The sequence below is a fragment of the Pongo pygmaeus genome, chromosome 19, assembly GCF_028885625.2.
Source record: "Pongo pygmaeus isolate AG05252 chromosome 19, NHGRI_mPonPyg2-v2.0_pri, whole genome shotgun sequence".
NCBI lineage: Eukaryota > Metazoa > Chordata > Mammalia > Primates > Hominidae > Pongo > Pongo pygmaeus.
In genome coordinates, this window is record NC_072392.2 from 23,734,709 (window position 1) to 23,751,862 (window position 17,154).

General features: G+C 58.9%; 1 protein-coding gene across 1 annotated transcript in view; it reads right to left on the minus strand.

The window, feature by feature from the left end:
- The window catches only part of LOC129017662 (uncharacterized), a 128,285-nt gene extending 112,223 nt beyond the window's left edge, over positions 1 to 16,062 (minus strand). The window contains exon 1 of the mRNA XM_063656948.1: positions 15,903 to 16,062. Within this exon, the coding sequence (XP_063513018.1) occupies positions 15,903 to 15,980 (78 nt within the window). The 5' untranslated portion in view covers positions 15,981 to 16,062. The remainder of the gene's footprint in view (positions 1 to 15,902) is intronic.
- Between the last annotated feature and the right edge of the window lie 1,092 nt (positions 16,063 to 17,154).

Genomic DNA, 17,154 nt, shown 5'->3' on the forward strand with positions numbered 1-17,154 from the left:
ACACAGTGATCCCATAGGTCTCAAGGCGCAGCGTCAGCTGAAACTTCACGGATCCATCAGCCCTCTGCCTCCCTCCTCCTTCGAAAGAGCAGTGGCCTGTCCCGCTTCTAAAAGCCCTGGGGCTCCAGAAAGCCGACCGCGCTTTACAGGACACGTGCAGGCAGGAACAGGGGCGAATCCGAGGTGGAGACCGTGTGACCACGCGTGGCGGCTGGCGTATCCCACAGCAGATGGTGTGAATGTGTGTCACCGGAGGCATATCGGGAGACGGCGGAACAAACGGTGGTGTCCAGCTATGTGCCAGTGGAAGGGGGAGAACAAGTGACCTTTCGGTCAATGCCAAGGGAAATCAAAGAACACCTGGGATTCGGTGGCTGGGGGGCCTGTGCCTGACCCAAGCCAGGTCTGCAAACGCCTATCAGAGGAGCAAAGAAGTTTCTGCAGAATTCGCCCCACCCCCAACCCTCCTCCTCCCTGGTAGCCCTGACGCAACTTCCCCTGCACCCAGCCCCAGCCCCAGCCCCAGCCCCAGCCCAGTCCCTCTGGTTCCCTGACATTCGTTTCGGCCACAAGATCAAGGGAGTCAGTCCGCCCAGGAGCAGAGGAGAGGATGTCCCTCAAGACTGAGACAGGAAGTGCAGAGGAAATGCGACACCACCTGTCCTAGAAGACAAGGCCAGTCACGGTCGCCTAGCGCTCATTCTAGGCAATCCACCCACCCATGAGGGGAAACATGGAGAACAAGGAAGCTTCCCTGTCTGAGACACGTATGGAAGCCAAGAACTCCAGGGTCATGAGACCTGCCCAATGAAGCAGAAAGACCTTTGGAGAGAGATACAGTCATGACACGGATCTGCAGGAAGTGTGTCCCTGACGGACTGGGAAGTCATCTTTGCTGAAGACGTTTGGCCAGAGCGAGAGGCATCCGGGCCCCTGAGAAACAGGTGAGGCGGAGCAAGAGGGAGGATAGAGCAGAGGCCAGGGCCCCGGCAGGATACAGCGCCGTGCCACCGCCACGGGCATAAGGGGAGGGTTTCCAAAAGGGTGGCTTGTCCAGAGAGGCCAGCGTTCCAGTGACAGGGATTGTTGCCATCTCCCATTCCCGGCTTCTTCTTCTACACGGTATCGTGGTGTGGCTTCATTTCTCAGAGAAGAGCCGTGAAAAGATACAACCATCTTCTCTGATGTGGTTCTGCTCCCCTACTGCAGGACAAAGAGCTCCCGTGGGGCTCTTTTCCTTGGTAGCTGTGTGGTCATCTTGATCTTAGAAAAGAGGCAGCTCATGATGGAGATGAGATTTCAATTGCTGCGGGACCGATGCATCTCCTCACGTGGGCCAGGCCCTCACACACCCAAAGCGGATCCGCGGCGGCGAAAACGATTGAAACCGGCCTCGTGACCCAGGCAGAGACGCAGAAAGACGCTCATCAGCAAAGACAGGCCGACATGCCAGAAATCGCTTTGTGGTGCACAGGGCACATTCGGCCAAAGACACACACGCACAAGGGCACACACACACTAACCGACAGAGAGAGGGAAAGAAAGACACAGAGACTGAGAGACAGAGAGAGAAGACAGAATGGGAGACACTCACACAGACACAGACACACACACCGACACAGACACACACACACGCGCGCGCACGCGCACACACACACACACACACACACACACACACACAGAGGCATACAGCAGAGGCATTGAAATACACCCCCCCAGGCAACCCCCGAGGCTGCGGGGTTCTGCTCTCGACGAGAAGGACCCTCGGGTGAGAGAGCAGCCCAGGGGCACGCAGGCCGACCTATCCTCGAGATGACGGCGGAACGACTTTTGGGGAGACTCACCCCAAAAGCGTCCGGGCAGGTCTGAGGCTGGGATGGCGTGCTGCTTCCCCCGGACTCCGCCTGGGGTTTCCTCATCCTGGTCGGCCCTTTGCGACTCCTGGCATCCGGAGACGTTCCCGTCGACCCCGTAGAGATGTCAGGCCGGAGCCTCAGAGCCCCGCCACCCAAGCACTGCCACGGAGGGCTCCTGCTTTGCCGAGCCTCAGGAACCGGTTTCTAAGACAACCGTGGGAAGCACTGTGACGGCAGAAGCCGCTCGCGCCTCGCGCATGCGCATTGGCTGGACCGACTCGCGCTCCGCTCCTGGCAGTCGGGCTGCGTCCCCTTTAAATAATGCCCCCGCTGCGCGGCTGCAGCGAGGCTCCTGCTGCCGTATCCTGCGGCGGCGTGAGGATACGGGGTCCAGCTTGGGACGCGGTGGGAGAGGGGACCGCCGGTTCCCTGTCCCAGGGCCAAATCCCCAGCAGCCCCTCCCTCAGGATCTCCCTCAGCCGACTTCCACCGAGGGAAGGGGAGCTTCAGGACGCCTGCTGTGTTCTGGGGACTCCCGTTCAGATCCGATTTTGGCCCCCTCCCAGTGAGACAGGATGGGCTCACCACATCTGGTGAGGCAGGCAGGGCCTCGCTGCAGCACACAGTGATCCCATAGGTCTCAAGGCGCAGCGTCAGCTGAAACTTCACGGATCCATCAGCCCTCTGCCTCCCTCCTCCTTCGAAAGAGCAGTGGCCTGTCCCGCTTCTAAAAGCCCTGGGGCTCCAGAAAGCCGACCGCGCTTTACAGGACACGTGCAGGCAGGAACAGGGGCGAATCCGAGGTGGAGACCGTGTGACCACGCGTGGCGGCTGGCGTATCCCACAGCAGATGGTGTGAATGTGTGTCACCGGAGGCATATCGGGAGACGGCGGAACAAACGGTGGTGTCCAGCTATGTGCCAGTGGAAGGGGAGAACAAGTGACCTTTCGGTCAATGCCAAGGGAAATCAAAGAACACCTGGGATTCGGTGGCTGGGGGGCCTGTGCCTGACCCAAGCCAGGTTTTCAAACGCCTATCAGAGGAGCAAAGAAGTTTCTGCAGAATTCGCCCCACCCCCAACCCTCCTCCTCCCTGGTAGCCCTGACGCAACTTCCCCTGCACCCAGCCCCAGCCCCAGCCCCAGCCCCAGCCCAGTCCCTCTGGTTCCCTGACATTCGTTTCGGCCACAAGATCAAGGGAGTCAGTCCGCCCAGGAGCAGAGGAGAGGATGTCCCTCAAGACTGAGACAGGAAGTGCAGAGGAAATGCGACACCACCTGTCCTAGAAGACAAGGCCAGTCACGGTCGCCTAGCGCTCATTCTAGGCAATCCACCCACCCATGAGGGGAAACATGGAGAACAAGGAAGCTTCCCTGTCTGAGACACGTATGGAAGCCAAGAACTCCAGGGTCATGAGACCTGCCCAATGAAGCAGAAAGACCTTTGGAGAGAGATACAGTCATGACACGGATCTGCAGGAAGTGTGTCCCTGACGGACTGGGAAGTCATCTTTGCTGAAGACGTTTGGCCAGAGCGAGAGGCATCCGGGCCCCTGAGAAACAGGTGAGGCAGAGCAAGAGGGAGGATAGAGCAGAGGCCAGGGCCCCGGCAGGATACAGCGCCGTGCCACCGCCACGGGCATAAGGGGAGGGTTTCCAAAAGGGTGGCTTGTCCAGAGAGGCCAGCGTTCCAGTGACAGGGATTGTTGCCATCTCCCATTCCCGGCTTCTTCTTCTACACGGTATCGTGGTGTGGCTTCATTTCTCAGAGAAGAGCCGTGAAAAGATACAACCATCTTCTCTGATGTGGTTCTGCTCCCCTACTGCAGGACAAAGAGCTCCCGTGGGGCTCTTTTCCTTGGTAGCTGTGTGGTCATCTTGATCTTAGAAAAGAGGCAGCTCATGATGGAGATGAGATTTCAATTGCTGCGGGACCGATGCATCTCCTCACGTGGGCCAGGCCCTCACACACCCAAAGCGGATCCGCGGCGGCGAAAACGATTGAAACCGGCCTCGTGACCCAGGCAGAGACGCAGAAAGACGCTCATCAGCAAAGACAGGCCGACATGCCAGAAATCGCTTTGTGGTGCACAGGGCACATTCGGCCAAAGACACACACGCACAAGGGCACACACACACTAACCGACAGAGAGAGGGAAAGAAAGACACAGAGACTGAGAGACAGAGAGAGAAGACAGAATGGGAGACACTCACACAGACACAGACACACACACCGACACAGACACACACACACGCGCGCGCACGCGCACACACACACACACACACACACACACACACACAGAGGCATACAGCAGAGGCATTGAAATACACCCCCCCAGGCAACCCCCGAGGCTGCGGGGTTCTGCTCTCGACGAGAAGGACCCTCGGGTGAGAGAGCAGCCCAGGGGCACGCAGGCCGACCTATCCTCGAGATGACGGCGGAACGACTTTTGGGGAGACTCACCCCAAAAGCGTCCGGGCAGGTCTGAGGCTGGGATGGCGTGCTGCTTCCCCCGGACTCCGCCTGGGGTTTCCTCATCCTGGTCGGCCCTTTGCGACTCCTGGCATCCGGAGACGTTCCCGTCGACCCCGTAGAGATGTCAGGCCGGAGCCTCAGAGCCCCGCCACCCAAGCACTGCCACGGAGGGCTCCTGCTTTGCCGAGCCTCAGGAACCGGTTTCTAAGACAACCGTGGGAAGCACTGTGACGGCAGAAGCCGCTCGCGCCTCGCGCATGCGCATTGGCTGGACCGACTCGCGCTCCGCTCCTGGCAGTCGGGCTGCGTCCCCTTTAAATAATGCCCCCGCTGCGCGGCTGCAGCGAGGCTCCTGCTGCCGTATCCTGCGGCGGCGTGAGGATACGGGGTCCAGCTTGGGACGCGGTGGGAGAGGGGACCGCCGGTTCCCTGTCCCAGGGCCAAATCCCCAGCAGCCCCTCCCTCAGGATCTCCCTCAGCCGACTTCCACCGAGGGAAGGGGAGCTTCAGGACGCCTGCTGTGTTCTGGGGACTCCCGTTCAGATCCGATTTTGGCCCCCTCCCAGTGAGACAGGATGGGCTCACCACATCTGGTGAGGCAGGCAGGGCCTCGCTGCAGCACACAGTGATCCCATAGGTCTCAAGGCGCAGCGTCAGCTGAAACTTCACGGATCCATCAGCCCTCTGCCTCCCTCCTCCTTCGAAAGAGCAGTGGCCTGTCCCGCTTCTAAAAGCCCTGGGGCTCCAGAAAGCCGACCGCGCTTTACAGGACACGTGCAGGCAGGAACAGGGGCGAATCCGAGGTGGAGACCGTGTGACCACGCGTGGCGGCTGGCGTATCCCACAGCAGATGGTGTGAATGTGTGTCACCGGAGGCATATCGGGAGACGGCGGAACAAACGGTGGTGTCCAGCTATGTGCCAGTGGAAGGGGGAGAACAAGTGACCTTTCGGTCAATGCCAAGGGAAATCAAAGAACACCTGGGATTCGGTGGCTGGGGGGCCTGTGCCTGACCCAAGCCAGGTTTGCAAACGCCTATCAGAGGAGCAAAGAAGTTTCTGCAGAATTCGCCCCACCCCCAACCCTCCTCCTCCCTGGTAGCCCTGACGCAACTTCCCCTGCACCCAGCCCCAGCCCCAGCCCCAGCCCCAGCCCAGTCCCTCTGGTTCCCTGACATTCGTTTCGGCCACAAGATCAAGGGAGTCAGTCCGCCCAGGAGCAGAGGAGAGGATGTCCCTCAAGACTGAGACAGGAAGTGCAGAGGAAATGCGACACCACCTGTCCTAGAAGACAAGGCCAGTCACGGTCGCCTAGCGCTCATTCTAGGCAATCCACCCACCCATGAGGGGAAACATGGAGAACAAGGAAGCTTCCCTGTCTGAGACACGTATGGAAGCCAAGAACTCCAGGGTCATGAGACCTGCCCAATGAAGCAGAAAGACCTTTGGAGAGAGATACAGTCATGACACGGATCTGCAGGAAGTGTGTCCCTGACGGACTGGGAAGTCATCTTTGCTGAAGACGTTTGGCCAGAGCGAGAGGCATCCGGGCCCCTGAGAAACAGGTGAGGCGGAGCAAGAGGGAGGATAGAGCAGAGGCCAGGGCCCCGGCAGGATACAGCGCCGTGCCACCGCCACGGGCATAAGGGGAGGGTTTCCAAAAGGGTGGCTTGTCCAGAGAGGCCAGCGTTCCAGTGACAGGGATTGTTGCCATCTCCCATTCCCGGCTTCTTCTTCTACACGGTATCGTGGTGTGGCTTCATTTCTCAGAGAAGAGCCGTGAAAAGATACAACCATCTTCTCTGATGTGGTTCTGCTCCCCTACTGCAGGACAAAGAGCTCCCGTGGGGCTCTTTTCCTTGGTAGCTGTGTGGTCATCTTGATCTTAGAAAAGAGGCAGCTCATGATGGAGATGAGATTTCAATTGCTGCGGGACCGATGCATCTCCTCACGTGGGCCAGGCCCTCACACACCCAAAGCGGATCCGCGGCGGCGAAAACGATTGAAACCGGCCTCGTGACCCAGGCAGAGACGCAGAAAGACGCTCATCAGCAAAGACAGGCCGACATGCCAGAAATCGCTTTGTGGTGCACAGGGCACATTCGGCCAAAGACACACACGCACAAGGGCACACACACACTAACCGACAGAGAGAGGGAAAGAAAGACACAGAGACTGAGAGACAGAGAGAGAAGACAGAATGGGAGACACTCACACAGACACAGACACACACACCGACACAGACACACACACACACGCGCGCACGCACACACACACACACACACACACACACACACACACACACACACACAGAGGCATACAGCGGAGGCATTAAAATGCACCCCCCCAGGCAACCCCCGAGGCTGCGGGGTTCTGCTCTCGACGAGAAGGACCCTCGGGTGAGAGAGCAGCCCAGGGGCACGCAGGCCGACCTATCCTCGAGATGACGGCGGAACGACTTTTGGGGAGACTCACCCCAAAAGCGTCCGGGCAGGTCTGAGGCTGGGATGGCGTGCTGCTTCCCCCGGACTCCGCCTGGGGTTTCCTCATCCTGGTCGGCCCTTTGCGACTCCTGGCATCCGGAGACGTTCCCGTCGACCCCGTAGAGATGTCAGGCCGGAGCCTCAGAGCCCCGCCACCCAAGCACTGCCACGGAGGGCTCCTGCTTTGCCGAGCCTCAGGAACCGGTTTCTAAGACAACCGTGGGAAGCACTGTGACGGCAGAAGCCGCTCGCGCCTCGCGCATGCGCATTGGCTGGACCGACTCGCGCTCCGCTCCTGGCAGTCGGGCTGCGTCCCCTTTAAATAATGCCCCCGCTGCGCGGCTGCAGCGAGGCTCCTGCTGCCGTATCCTGCGGCGGCGTGAGGATACGGGGTCCAGCTTGGGACGCGGTGGGAGAGGGGACCGCCGGTTCCCTGTCCCAGGGCCAAATCCCCAGCAGCCCCTCCCTCAGGATCTCCCTCAGCCGACTTCCACCGAGGGAAGGGGAGCTTCAGGACGCCTGCTGTGTTCTGGGGACTCCCGTTCAGATCCGATTTTGGCCCCCTCCCAGTGAGACAGGATGGGCTCACCACATCTGGTGAGGCAGGCAGGGCCTCGCTGCAGCACACAGTGATCCCATAGGTCTCAAGGCGCAGCGTCAGCTGAAACTTCACGGATCCATCAGCCCTCTGCCTCCCTCCTCCTTCGAAAGAGCAGTGGCCTGTCCCGCTTCTAAAAGCCCTGGGGCTCCAGAAAGCCGACCGCGCTTTACAGGACACGTGCAGGCAGGAACAGGGGCGAATCCGAGGTGGAGACCGTGTGACCACGCGTGGCGGCTGGCGTATCCCACAGCAGATGGTGTGAATGTGTGTCACCGGAGGCATATCGGGAGACGGCGGAACAAACGGTGGTGTCCAGCTATGTGCCAGTGGAAGGGGGAGAACAAGTGACCTTTCGGTCAATGCCAAGGGAAATCAAAGAACACCTGGGATTCGGTGGCTGGGGGGCCTGTGCCTGACCCAAGCCAGGTTTGCAAACGCCTATCAGAGGAGCAAAGAAGTTTCTGCAGAATTCGCCCCACCCCCAACCCTCCTCCTCCCTGGTAGCCCTGACGCAACTTCCCCTGCACCCAGCCCCAGCCCCAGCCCCAGCCCCAGCCCAGTCCCTCTGGTTCCCTGACATTCGTTTCGGCCACAAGATCAAGGGAGTCAGTCCGCCCAGGAGCAGAGGAGAGGATGTCCCTCAAGACTGAGACAGGAAGTGCAGAGGAAATGCGACACCACCTGTCCTAGAAGACAAGGCCAGTCACGGTCGCCTAGCGCTCATTCTAGGCAATCCACCCACCCATGAGGGGAAACATGGAGAACAAGGAAGCTTCCCTGTCTGAGACACGTATGGAAGCCAAGAACTCCAGGGTCATGAGACCTGCCCAATGAAGCAGAAAGACCTTTGGAGAGAGATACAGTCATGACACGGATCTGCAGGAAGTGTGTCCCTGACGGACTGGGAAGTCATCTTTGCTGAAGACGTTTGGCCAGAGCGAGAGGCATCCGGGCCCCTGAGAAACAGGTGAGGCGGAGCAAGAGGGAGGATAGAGCAGAGGCCAGGGCCCCGGCAGGATACAGCGCCGTGCCACCGCCACGGGCATAAGGGGAGGGTTTCCAAAAGGGTGGCTTGTCCAGAGAGGCCAGCGTTCCAGTGACAGGGATTGTTGCCATCTCCCATTCCCGGCTTCTTCTTCTACACGGTATCGTGGTGTGGCTTCATTTCTCAGAGAAGAGCCGTGAAAAGATACAACCATCTTCTCTGATGTGGTTCTGCTCCCCTACTGCAGGACAAAGAGCTCCCGTGGGGCTCTTTTCCTTGGTAGCTGTGTGGTCATCTTGATCTTAGAAAAGAGGCAGCTCATGATGGAGATGAGATTTCAATTGCTGCGGGACCGATGCATCTCCTCACGTGGGCCAGGCCCTCACACACCCAAAGCGGATCCGCGGCGGCGAAAACGATTGAAACCGGCCTCGTGACCCAGGCAGAGACGCAGAAAGACGCTCATCAGCAAAGACAGGCCGACATGCCAGAAATCGCTTTGTGGTGCACAGGGCACATTCGGCCAAAGACACACACGCACAAGGGCACACACACACTAACCGACAGAGAGAGGGAAAGAAAGACACAGAGACTGAGAGACAGAGAGAGAAGACAGAATGGGAGACACTCACACAGACACAGACACACACACCGACACAGACACACACACACACGCGCGCACGCACACACACACACACACACACACACACACACACACACACACACACAGAGGCATACAGCGGAGGCATTAAAATGCACCCCCCCAGGCAACCCCCGAGGCTGCGGGGTTCTGCTCTCGACGAGAAGGACCCTCGGGTGAGAGAGCAGCCCAGGGGCACGCAGGCCGACCTATCCTCGAGATGACGGCGGAACGACTTTTGGGGAGACTCACCCCAAAAGCGTCCGGGCAGGTCTGAGGCTGGGATGGCGTGCTGCTTCCCCCGGACTCCGCCTGGGGTTTCCTCATCCTGGTCGGCCCTTTGCGACTCCTGGCATCCGGAGACGTTCCCGTCGACCCCGTAGAGATGTCAGGCCGGAGCCTCAGAGCCCCGCCACCCAAGCACTGCCACGGAGGGCTCCTGCTTTGCCGAGCCTCAGGAACCGGTTTCTAAGACAACCGTGGGAAGCACTGTGACGGCAGAAGCCGCTCGCGCCTCGCGCATGCGCATTGGCTGGACCGACTCGCGCTCCGCTCCTGGCAGTCGGGCTGCGTCCCCTTTAAATAATGCCCCCGCTGCGCGGCTGCAGCGAGGCTCCTGCTGCCGTATCCTGCGGCGGCGTGAGGATACGGGGTCCAGCTTGGGACGCGGTGGGAGAGGGGACCGCCGGTTCCCTGTCCCAGGGCCAAATCCCCAGCAGCCCCTCCCTCAGGATCTCCCTCAGCCGACTTCCACCGAGGGAAGGGGAGCTTCAGGACGCCTGCTGTGTTCTGGGGACTCCCGTTCAGATCCGATTTTGGCCCCCTCCCAGTGAGACAGGATGGGCTCACCACATCTGGTGAGGCAGGCAGGGCCTCGCTGCAGCACACAGTGATCCCATAGGTCTCAAGGCGCAGCGTCAGCTGAAACTTCACGGATCCATCAGCCCTCTGCCTCCCTCCTCCTTCGAAAGAGCAGTGGCCTGTCCCGCTTCTAAAAGCCCTGGGGCTCCAGAAAGCCGACCGCGCTTTACAGGACACGTGCAGGCAGGAACAGGGGCGAATCCGAGGTGGAGACCGTGTGACCACGCGTGGCGGCTGGCGTATCCCACAGCAGATGGTGTGAATGTGTGTCACCGGAGGCATATCGGGAGACGGCGGAACAAACGGTGGTGTCCAGCTATGTGCCAGTGGAAGGGGGAGAACAAGTGACCTTTCGGTCAATGCCAAGGGAAATCAAAGAACACCTGGGATTCGGTGGCTGGGGGGCCTGTGCCTGACCCAAGCCAGGTTTGCAAACGCCTATCAGAGGAGCAAAGAAGTTTCTGCAGAATTCGCCCCACCCCCAACCCTCCTCCTCCCTGGTAGCCCTGACGCAACTTCCCCTGCACCCAGCCCCAGCCCCAGCCCCAGCCCCAGCCCAGTCCCTCTGGTTCCCTGACATTCGTTTCGGCCACAAGATCAAGGGAGTCAGTCCGCCCAGGAGCAGAGGAGAGGATGTCCCTCAAGACTGAGACAGGAAGTGCAGAGGAAATGCGACACCACCTGTCCTAGAAGACAAGGCCAGTCACGGTCGCCTAGCGCTCATTCTAGGCAATCCACCCACCCATGAGGGGAAACATGGAGAACAAGGAAGCTTCCCTGTCTGAGACACGTATGGAAGCCAAGAACTCCAGGGTCATGAGACCTGCCCAATGAAGCAGAAAGACCTTTGGAGAGAGATACAGTCATGACACGGATCTGCAGGAAGTGTGTCCCTGACGGACTGGGAAGTCATCTTTGCTGAAGACGTTTGGCCAGAGCGAGAGGCATCCGGGCCCCTGAGAAACAGGTGAGGCGGAGCAAGAGGGAGGATAGAGCAGAGGCCAGGGCCCCGGCAGGATACAGCGCCGTGCCACCGCCACGGGCATAAGGGGAGGGTTTCCAAAAGGGTGGCTTGTCCAGAGAGGCCAGCGTTCCAGTGACAGGGATTGTTGCCATCTCCCATTCCCGGCTTCTTCTTCTACACGGTATCGTGGTGTGGCTTCATTTCTCAGAGAAGAGCCGTGAAAAGATACAACCATCTTCTCTGATGTGGTTCTGCTCCCCTACTGCAGGACAAAGAGCTCCCGTGGGGCTCTTTTCCTTGGTAGCTGTGTGGTCATCTTGATCTTAGAAAAGAGGCAGCTCATGATGGAGATGAGATTTCAATTGCTGCGGGACCGATGCATCTCCTCACGTGGGCCAGGCCCTCACACACCCAAAGCGGATCCGCGGCGGCGAAAACGATTGAAACCGGCCTCGTGACCCAGGCAGAGACGCAGAAAGACGCTCATCAGCAAAGACAGGCCGACATGCCAGAAATCGCTTTGTGGTGCACAGGGCACATTCGGCCAAAGACACACACGCACAAGGGCACACACACACTAACCGACAGAGAGAGGGAAAGAAAGACACAGAGACTGAGAGACAGAGAGAGAAGACAGAATGGGAGACACTCACACAGACACAGACACACACACCGACACAGACACACACACACACGCGCGCACGCACACACACACACACACACACACACACACACACACACACACACAGAGGCATACAGCGGAGGCATTAAAATGCACCCCCCCAGGCAACCCCCGAGGCTGCGGGGTTCTGCTCTCGACGAGAAGGACCCTCGGGTGAGAGAGCAGCCCAGGGGCACGCAGGCCGACCTATCCTCGAGATGACGGCGGAACGACTTTTGGGGAGACTCACCCCAAAAGCGTCCGGGCAGGTCTGAGGCTGGGATGGCGTGCTGCTTCCCCCGGACTCCGCCTGGGGTTTCCTCATCCTGGTCGGCCCTTTGCGACTCCTGGCATCCGGAGACGTTCCCGTCGACCCCGTAGAGATGTCAGGCCGGAGCCTCAGAGCCCCGCCACCCAAGCACTGCCACGGAGGGCTCCTGCTTTGCCGAGCCTCAGGAACCGGTTTCTAAGACAACCGTGGGAAGCACTGTGACGGCAGAAGCCGCTCGCGCCTCGCGCATGCGCATTGGCTGGACCGACTCGCGCTCCGCTCCTGGCAGTCGGGCTGCGTCCCCTTTAAATAATGCCCCCGCTGCGCGGCTGCAGCGAGGCTCCTGCTGCCGTATCCTGCGGCGGCGTGAGGATACGGGGTCCAGCTTGGGACGCGGTGGGAGAGGGGACCGCCGGTTCCCTGTCCCAGGGCCAAATCCCCAGCAGCCCCTCCCTCAGGATCTCCCTCAGCCGACTTCCACCGAGGGAAGGGGAGCTTCAGGACGCCTGCTGTGTTCTGGGGACTCCCGTTCAGATCCGATTTTGGCCCCCTCCCAGTGAGATAGGATGGGCTCACCACATCTGGTGAGGCAGGCAGGGCCTCGCTGCAGCACACAGTGATCCCATAGGTCTCAAGGCGCAGCGTCAGCTGAAACTTCACGGATCCATCAGCCCTCTGCCTCCCTCCTCCTTCGAAAGAGCAGTGGCCTGCCCCGCTTCTAAAAGCCCTGGGGCTCCAGAAAGCCGACCGCGCTTTACAGGACACGTGCAGGCAGGAACAGGGGCGAATCCGAGGTGGAGACCGTGTGACCACGCGTGGCGGCTGGCGTATCCCACAGCAGATGGTGTGAATGTGTGTCACCGGAGGCATATCGGGAGACGGCGGAACAAACGGTGGTGTCCAGCTATGTGCCAGTGGAAGGGGAGAACAAGTGACCTTTCGGTCAATGCCAAGGGAAATCAAAGAACACCTGGGATTCGGTGGCTGGGGGGCCTGTGCCTGACCCAAGCCAGGTTTTCAAACGCCTATCAGAGGAGCAAAGAAGTTTCTGCAGAATTCGCCCCACCCCCAACCCTCCTCCTCCCTGGTAGCCCTGACGCAACTTCCCCTGCACCCAGCCCCAGCCCCAGCCCCAGCCCCAGCCCAGTCCCTCTGGTTCCCTGACATTCGTTTCGGCCACAAGATCAAGGGAGTCAGTCCGCCCAGGAGCAGAGGAGAGGATGTCCCTCAAGACTGAGACAGGAAGTGCAGAGGAAATGCGACACCACCTGTCCTAGAAGACAAGGCCAGTCACGGTCGCCTAGCGCTCATTCTAGGCAATCCACCCACCCATGAGGGGAAACATGGAGAACAAGGAAGCTTCCCTGTCTGAGACACGTATGGAAGCCAAGAACTCCAGGGTCATGAGACCTGCCCAATGAAGCAGAAAGACCTTTGGAGAGAGATACAGTCATGACACGGATCTGCAGGAAGTGTGTCCCTGACGGACTGGGAAGTCATCTTTGCTGAAGACGTTTGGCCAGAGCGAGAGGCATCCGGGCCCCTGAGAAACAGGTGAGGCAGAGCAAGAGGGAGGATAGAGCAGAGGCCAGGGCCCCGGCAGGATACAGCGCCGTGCCACCGCCACGGGCATAAGGGGAGGGTTTCCAAAAGGGTGGCTTGTCCAGAGAGGCCAGCGTTCCAGTGACAGGGATAGTTGCCATCTCCCATTCTCGGCTTCCTGTTCCAGATTGTATGGTGGTGTGGCTTCATTTCTCAGAGCTCCTGTGGGAATCTTGTCCTTGGCTGCAGTGTGTTCATCTTGATCCCAGAAAAGAGGCCGCTCAGGATGGGGATGGGATTTCGATTGCTCCGGAACCGACGTATCTCCTCACGTGGACCATGTCTTCACACACCCATAGCGGATCCGCGGCGGCGAAGACGATTGAGAACCGGCTCCATGACCCAGGCAGAGACGCACAAAGAGGCTCACCAAAGACAGGCCGACATGGTGGAAATCGGTTTGTGGCGCACAGGGTACTTTCGGCCAAGGACACACACGCACACGGGCGGACACACACGCAGACACACACGCAAACCGACAGAGAGAGGGAAAGAAACACACAGAGACTGAGAGACACAGAGAGAAGAGAGAATGGGAGACACACACACACAGAGACACACACACACACACACACACACAGACACAGACACTCACAGAGAGTCATAGAGCAGAGCCATTGAAACACACACCCGCAGGCAACCCCTGAGGCTGCGGGGTTCTGCTCTCGACCAGAACGACCCTCGGGTGAGAGAGCAGCCCAGGGGCACGCAGGCCGACCTGTCCTCGAGATCACGGCGGCAGGACATTTGGGGAGACTCACCGCAACACCGTCAGGGCAGGCCTGAGGCTGGGATGTCGTGCTGCTTCCTGCGGACTCCGCCCGGGGTTTCCTCATCCTGGTCGGCCCTTTGCGACTCCTGCCATCCGGAGACGTTCCCGTCGACCCCGTGGAGAGGTCAGGCCGGAGCCTCAGAGCCCCGACACCCAAGCACTGCCACGGAGGGCTCCTGCTTTGCCAAGCCTCAGGGACTGGTTTCTAAGGCAACCGTGGGAAGCACTGTGACGGGAGAAGCCGCTCGCGCCTCGCGCATGCGCACTGGCTGGGCCGACTCGCGCTCTGCTCCTGGCAGTCAGTCAGGCTGAGTCCCCTTTAAATAATGGCGGCTGCGCGGCGGCAGGCGAGCTCCTGCGGCAGCTGTGGCTGGGGCTGGATCCGGGGTCCAGTTTGGGGCCGCGTGGGAGAGGGGTCCGCGGATGTCCCAGGGCCAAGCCCCCAGGAGTCCCGTCTTCAGGTCCTCCTTGAGCCGACTTCCACCGAGGGAGGGGGAGCTTCAGGTTGCCTGCTGGTTTCTCAGAACTCCTCTTCACATCCGAGTTTGGACCCTCCGGGTGTGAAAGGATGGGCTCAGCATATCTGGTGAGGCAGCCAGGGCCTCCCTGCATCACAGAATGATCCCATGGCCCTGAAGGCATGGTGTCCGCTGAAAGTTCACTGATCCGTGATCCCTCTGCCTCCCTCCTCCTCTGAAAGAGCAGTGGCGTGCCCCACTTCTAAAAGCCCTGGGGCTCCTGCAAGCCGACACCGCTTCCAGGACAGGTGCAAACAGGGACGGGGCGAATCCGAGGTGGAGACAATGCGATCACGCTTGGCACTAGTGTATCCCAGAGCAGATGGTGTGAATGTGTGTCACCGGGGGCATATGGTGCGATGGCGAAACCAACAATGGTGTCCACGCATGTGCCCCTTGGAAGGGGGGTAAAGGTGACCTTTCCATCAATGCCCGGGAAAGAGAAAGAACACCTGGAAGCCACCGCCATGGGCATAAGGGGAGGAGTGCCAAAGGGGTTACTTGTCCTTAGAAGCCAGGATTCCATTGACCGGAATCCTGCCGTGTCCCGTTCTCAGCTTCTGTAAGATTTCTGTGTGGGGCTTCGTTTCTCAGAGAAGAGCCACAAGGAGATAGCACTGTCTCTTTTCACGTGGGTCTGCTCCCCTCCTGCAAGACAAGTAGCTCCAGTGAGGCTTTTGTTGTTGTTGTTTTCCTATAGTGTGATCATGTTGATCGTAGAAAAGAGGCAGCTCAGGATCGGTATGAAATTTCAATGTCTTTTTGGAAGACGCATCTCCTCACATCGTCGAGGCCTTCAGAAACCAATGTGGAACCGCCCTGGAAACGATGGACAACTGGCAACATGAGCCAAGCAGAAATGCAGAAAGAGGCTGCATAAAGACACGCTGACATGCAAGAAACCTCTTCTTAACTCACTGGGCACATTGTTCCCAACACACACACACACACACACACACACACGGGCACACACACAGAGACAGAGAAAGCAAGAGACAAGGACAGAGAGTGAGAGACATAGACAGAAGAGAGAGTGGGAGACACAGGTCCACAGACATAGAGCAGTGGCCGAGAAACGCACACCCCCAGGCAATCCCTGAGGCTGCGGGGTTCTGCTCTTCAGGAGTACGACCCTAGGGTGGAGTGCAGCCCACGGGCACACAGGCTGACCTGTCCTCGAGATCACGGGGAGCAAGTGTTTTGGGGGCACTCACCTGAACACTGTCCGTGCAGGCCTGAGGCTGTGAGGCTGCGCTGTTTTCCCTGGACTCCCTCTGCTCTTTCTGCATCATGGTCGGCTCTCCGTGTATTGTGGTGTCCTGAAACTGTTTTGTCGACCCACAGGATTGGTCAGGCTGGAGCCTCAACACCAACGCACTGCCACGAAGGGCTCCTGCTTTGATAAGTTTCAGGGTGTCGTCCTCAGCCAACCGTTGGAGTCACTGTGACAGGATAATGGGCTCGCGCCTCGCGCATGCGCATTTCCCAGGGCAACGCCTGGTTTGCTCTTCAAAGTCCGGCTGAGGCCCATTTAAACAGGTTCTGTGATGCGTGGACGGGGGTTTCTGTGGCAGTCGCGGTGGTGGCTGGAGCGGGGATGTAGTAGGGGGAATTGTGGGAGTGGGGGCTTCCGGATCCCCAGGGCAAGACCCCGGGAGTCCTGTCCTCAGGACCTCCTTGAGCCGATTTCTACTGGTGGAGGTGGACCCTGCTTGAGGGTGCCGTTTCCGGTCTCCGGACTCACAGGCTGGCGTGCATTGTTGTGATCACAGCTCACTACAGCCTCAATCTCCCAGGCTTAAGCAATTTTCTTGCCTCAGCCTCCCACGTACCTGGGACTACAGATATGTGTCCGCACACTCAACTACTTTTCTTCAAAAACATTTTTGTACGAATGGGGACTTACTATGTTGCCTGCCTCATGTCAAATACCTAGGCTCAAGCCGTCCTCCTGCGTTGGCCTCCCAAAGTGCTGAGATTACAGGTGTGAGCTTCCACATGCAGCTAAATTCTTATATCTTAAATCCCTACCTCCCACAATAAGTAGATGTTAGGCACACTTATTTTATAACTTTTTGTTGTTTATGTCTCTTTTTGTCCCTGGATACAGGGATTAGCAGCCAAATTTCAAATCATTAGGGGCATTATGCTGTGTCCAGGAGTGGCTGAGGCCTCAAGGACCTGCTGCTCTAACATAGGCCTGCTGAGGAGTACAATTCATCTTGTGTTTCTGTGTTGTTTAACAACCTTCCTGAGCTCCTCTAAGTCAGTCCATCCTGCCACAACTGGGAAGAATCAAGAAAATCTCCAGGAGAATGTTTCTCACTTGCCTGTTGTCAAGTAGAAGACAGGTCTGCTGACCATGGCAGGCATGGCAGCGCATGGCAGTGAGCGCCCGTCACTATGTTTGCTGTTCACTGCATGTTCCACCTGAACTTTCCCATCTGCTCAGTGAGTCTTGATGGT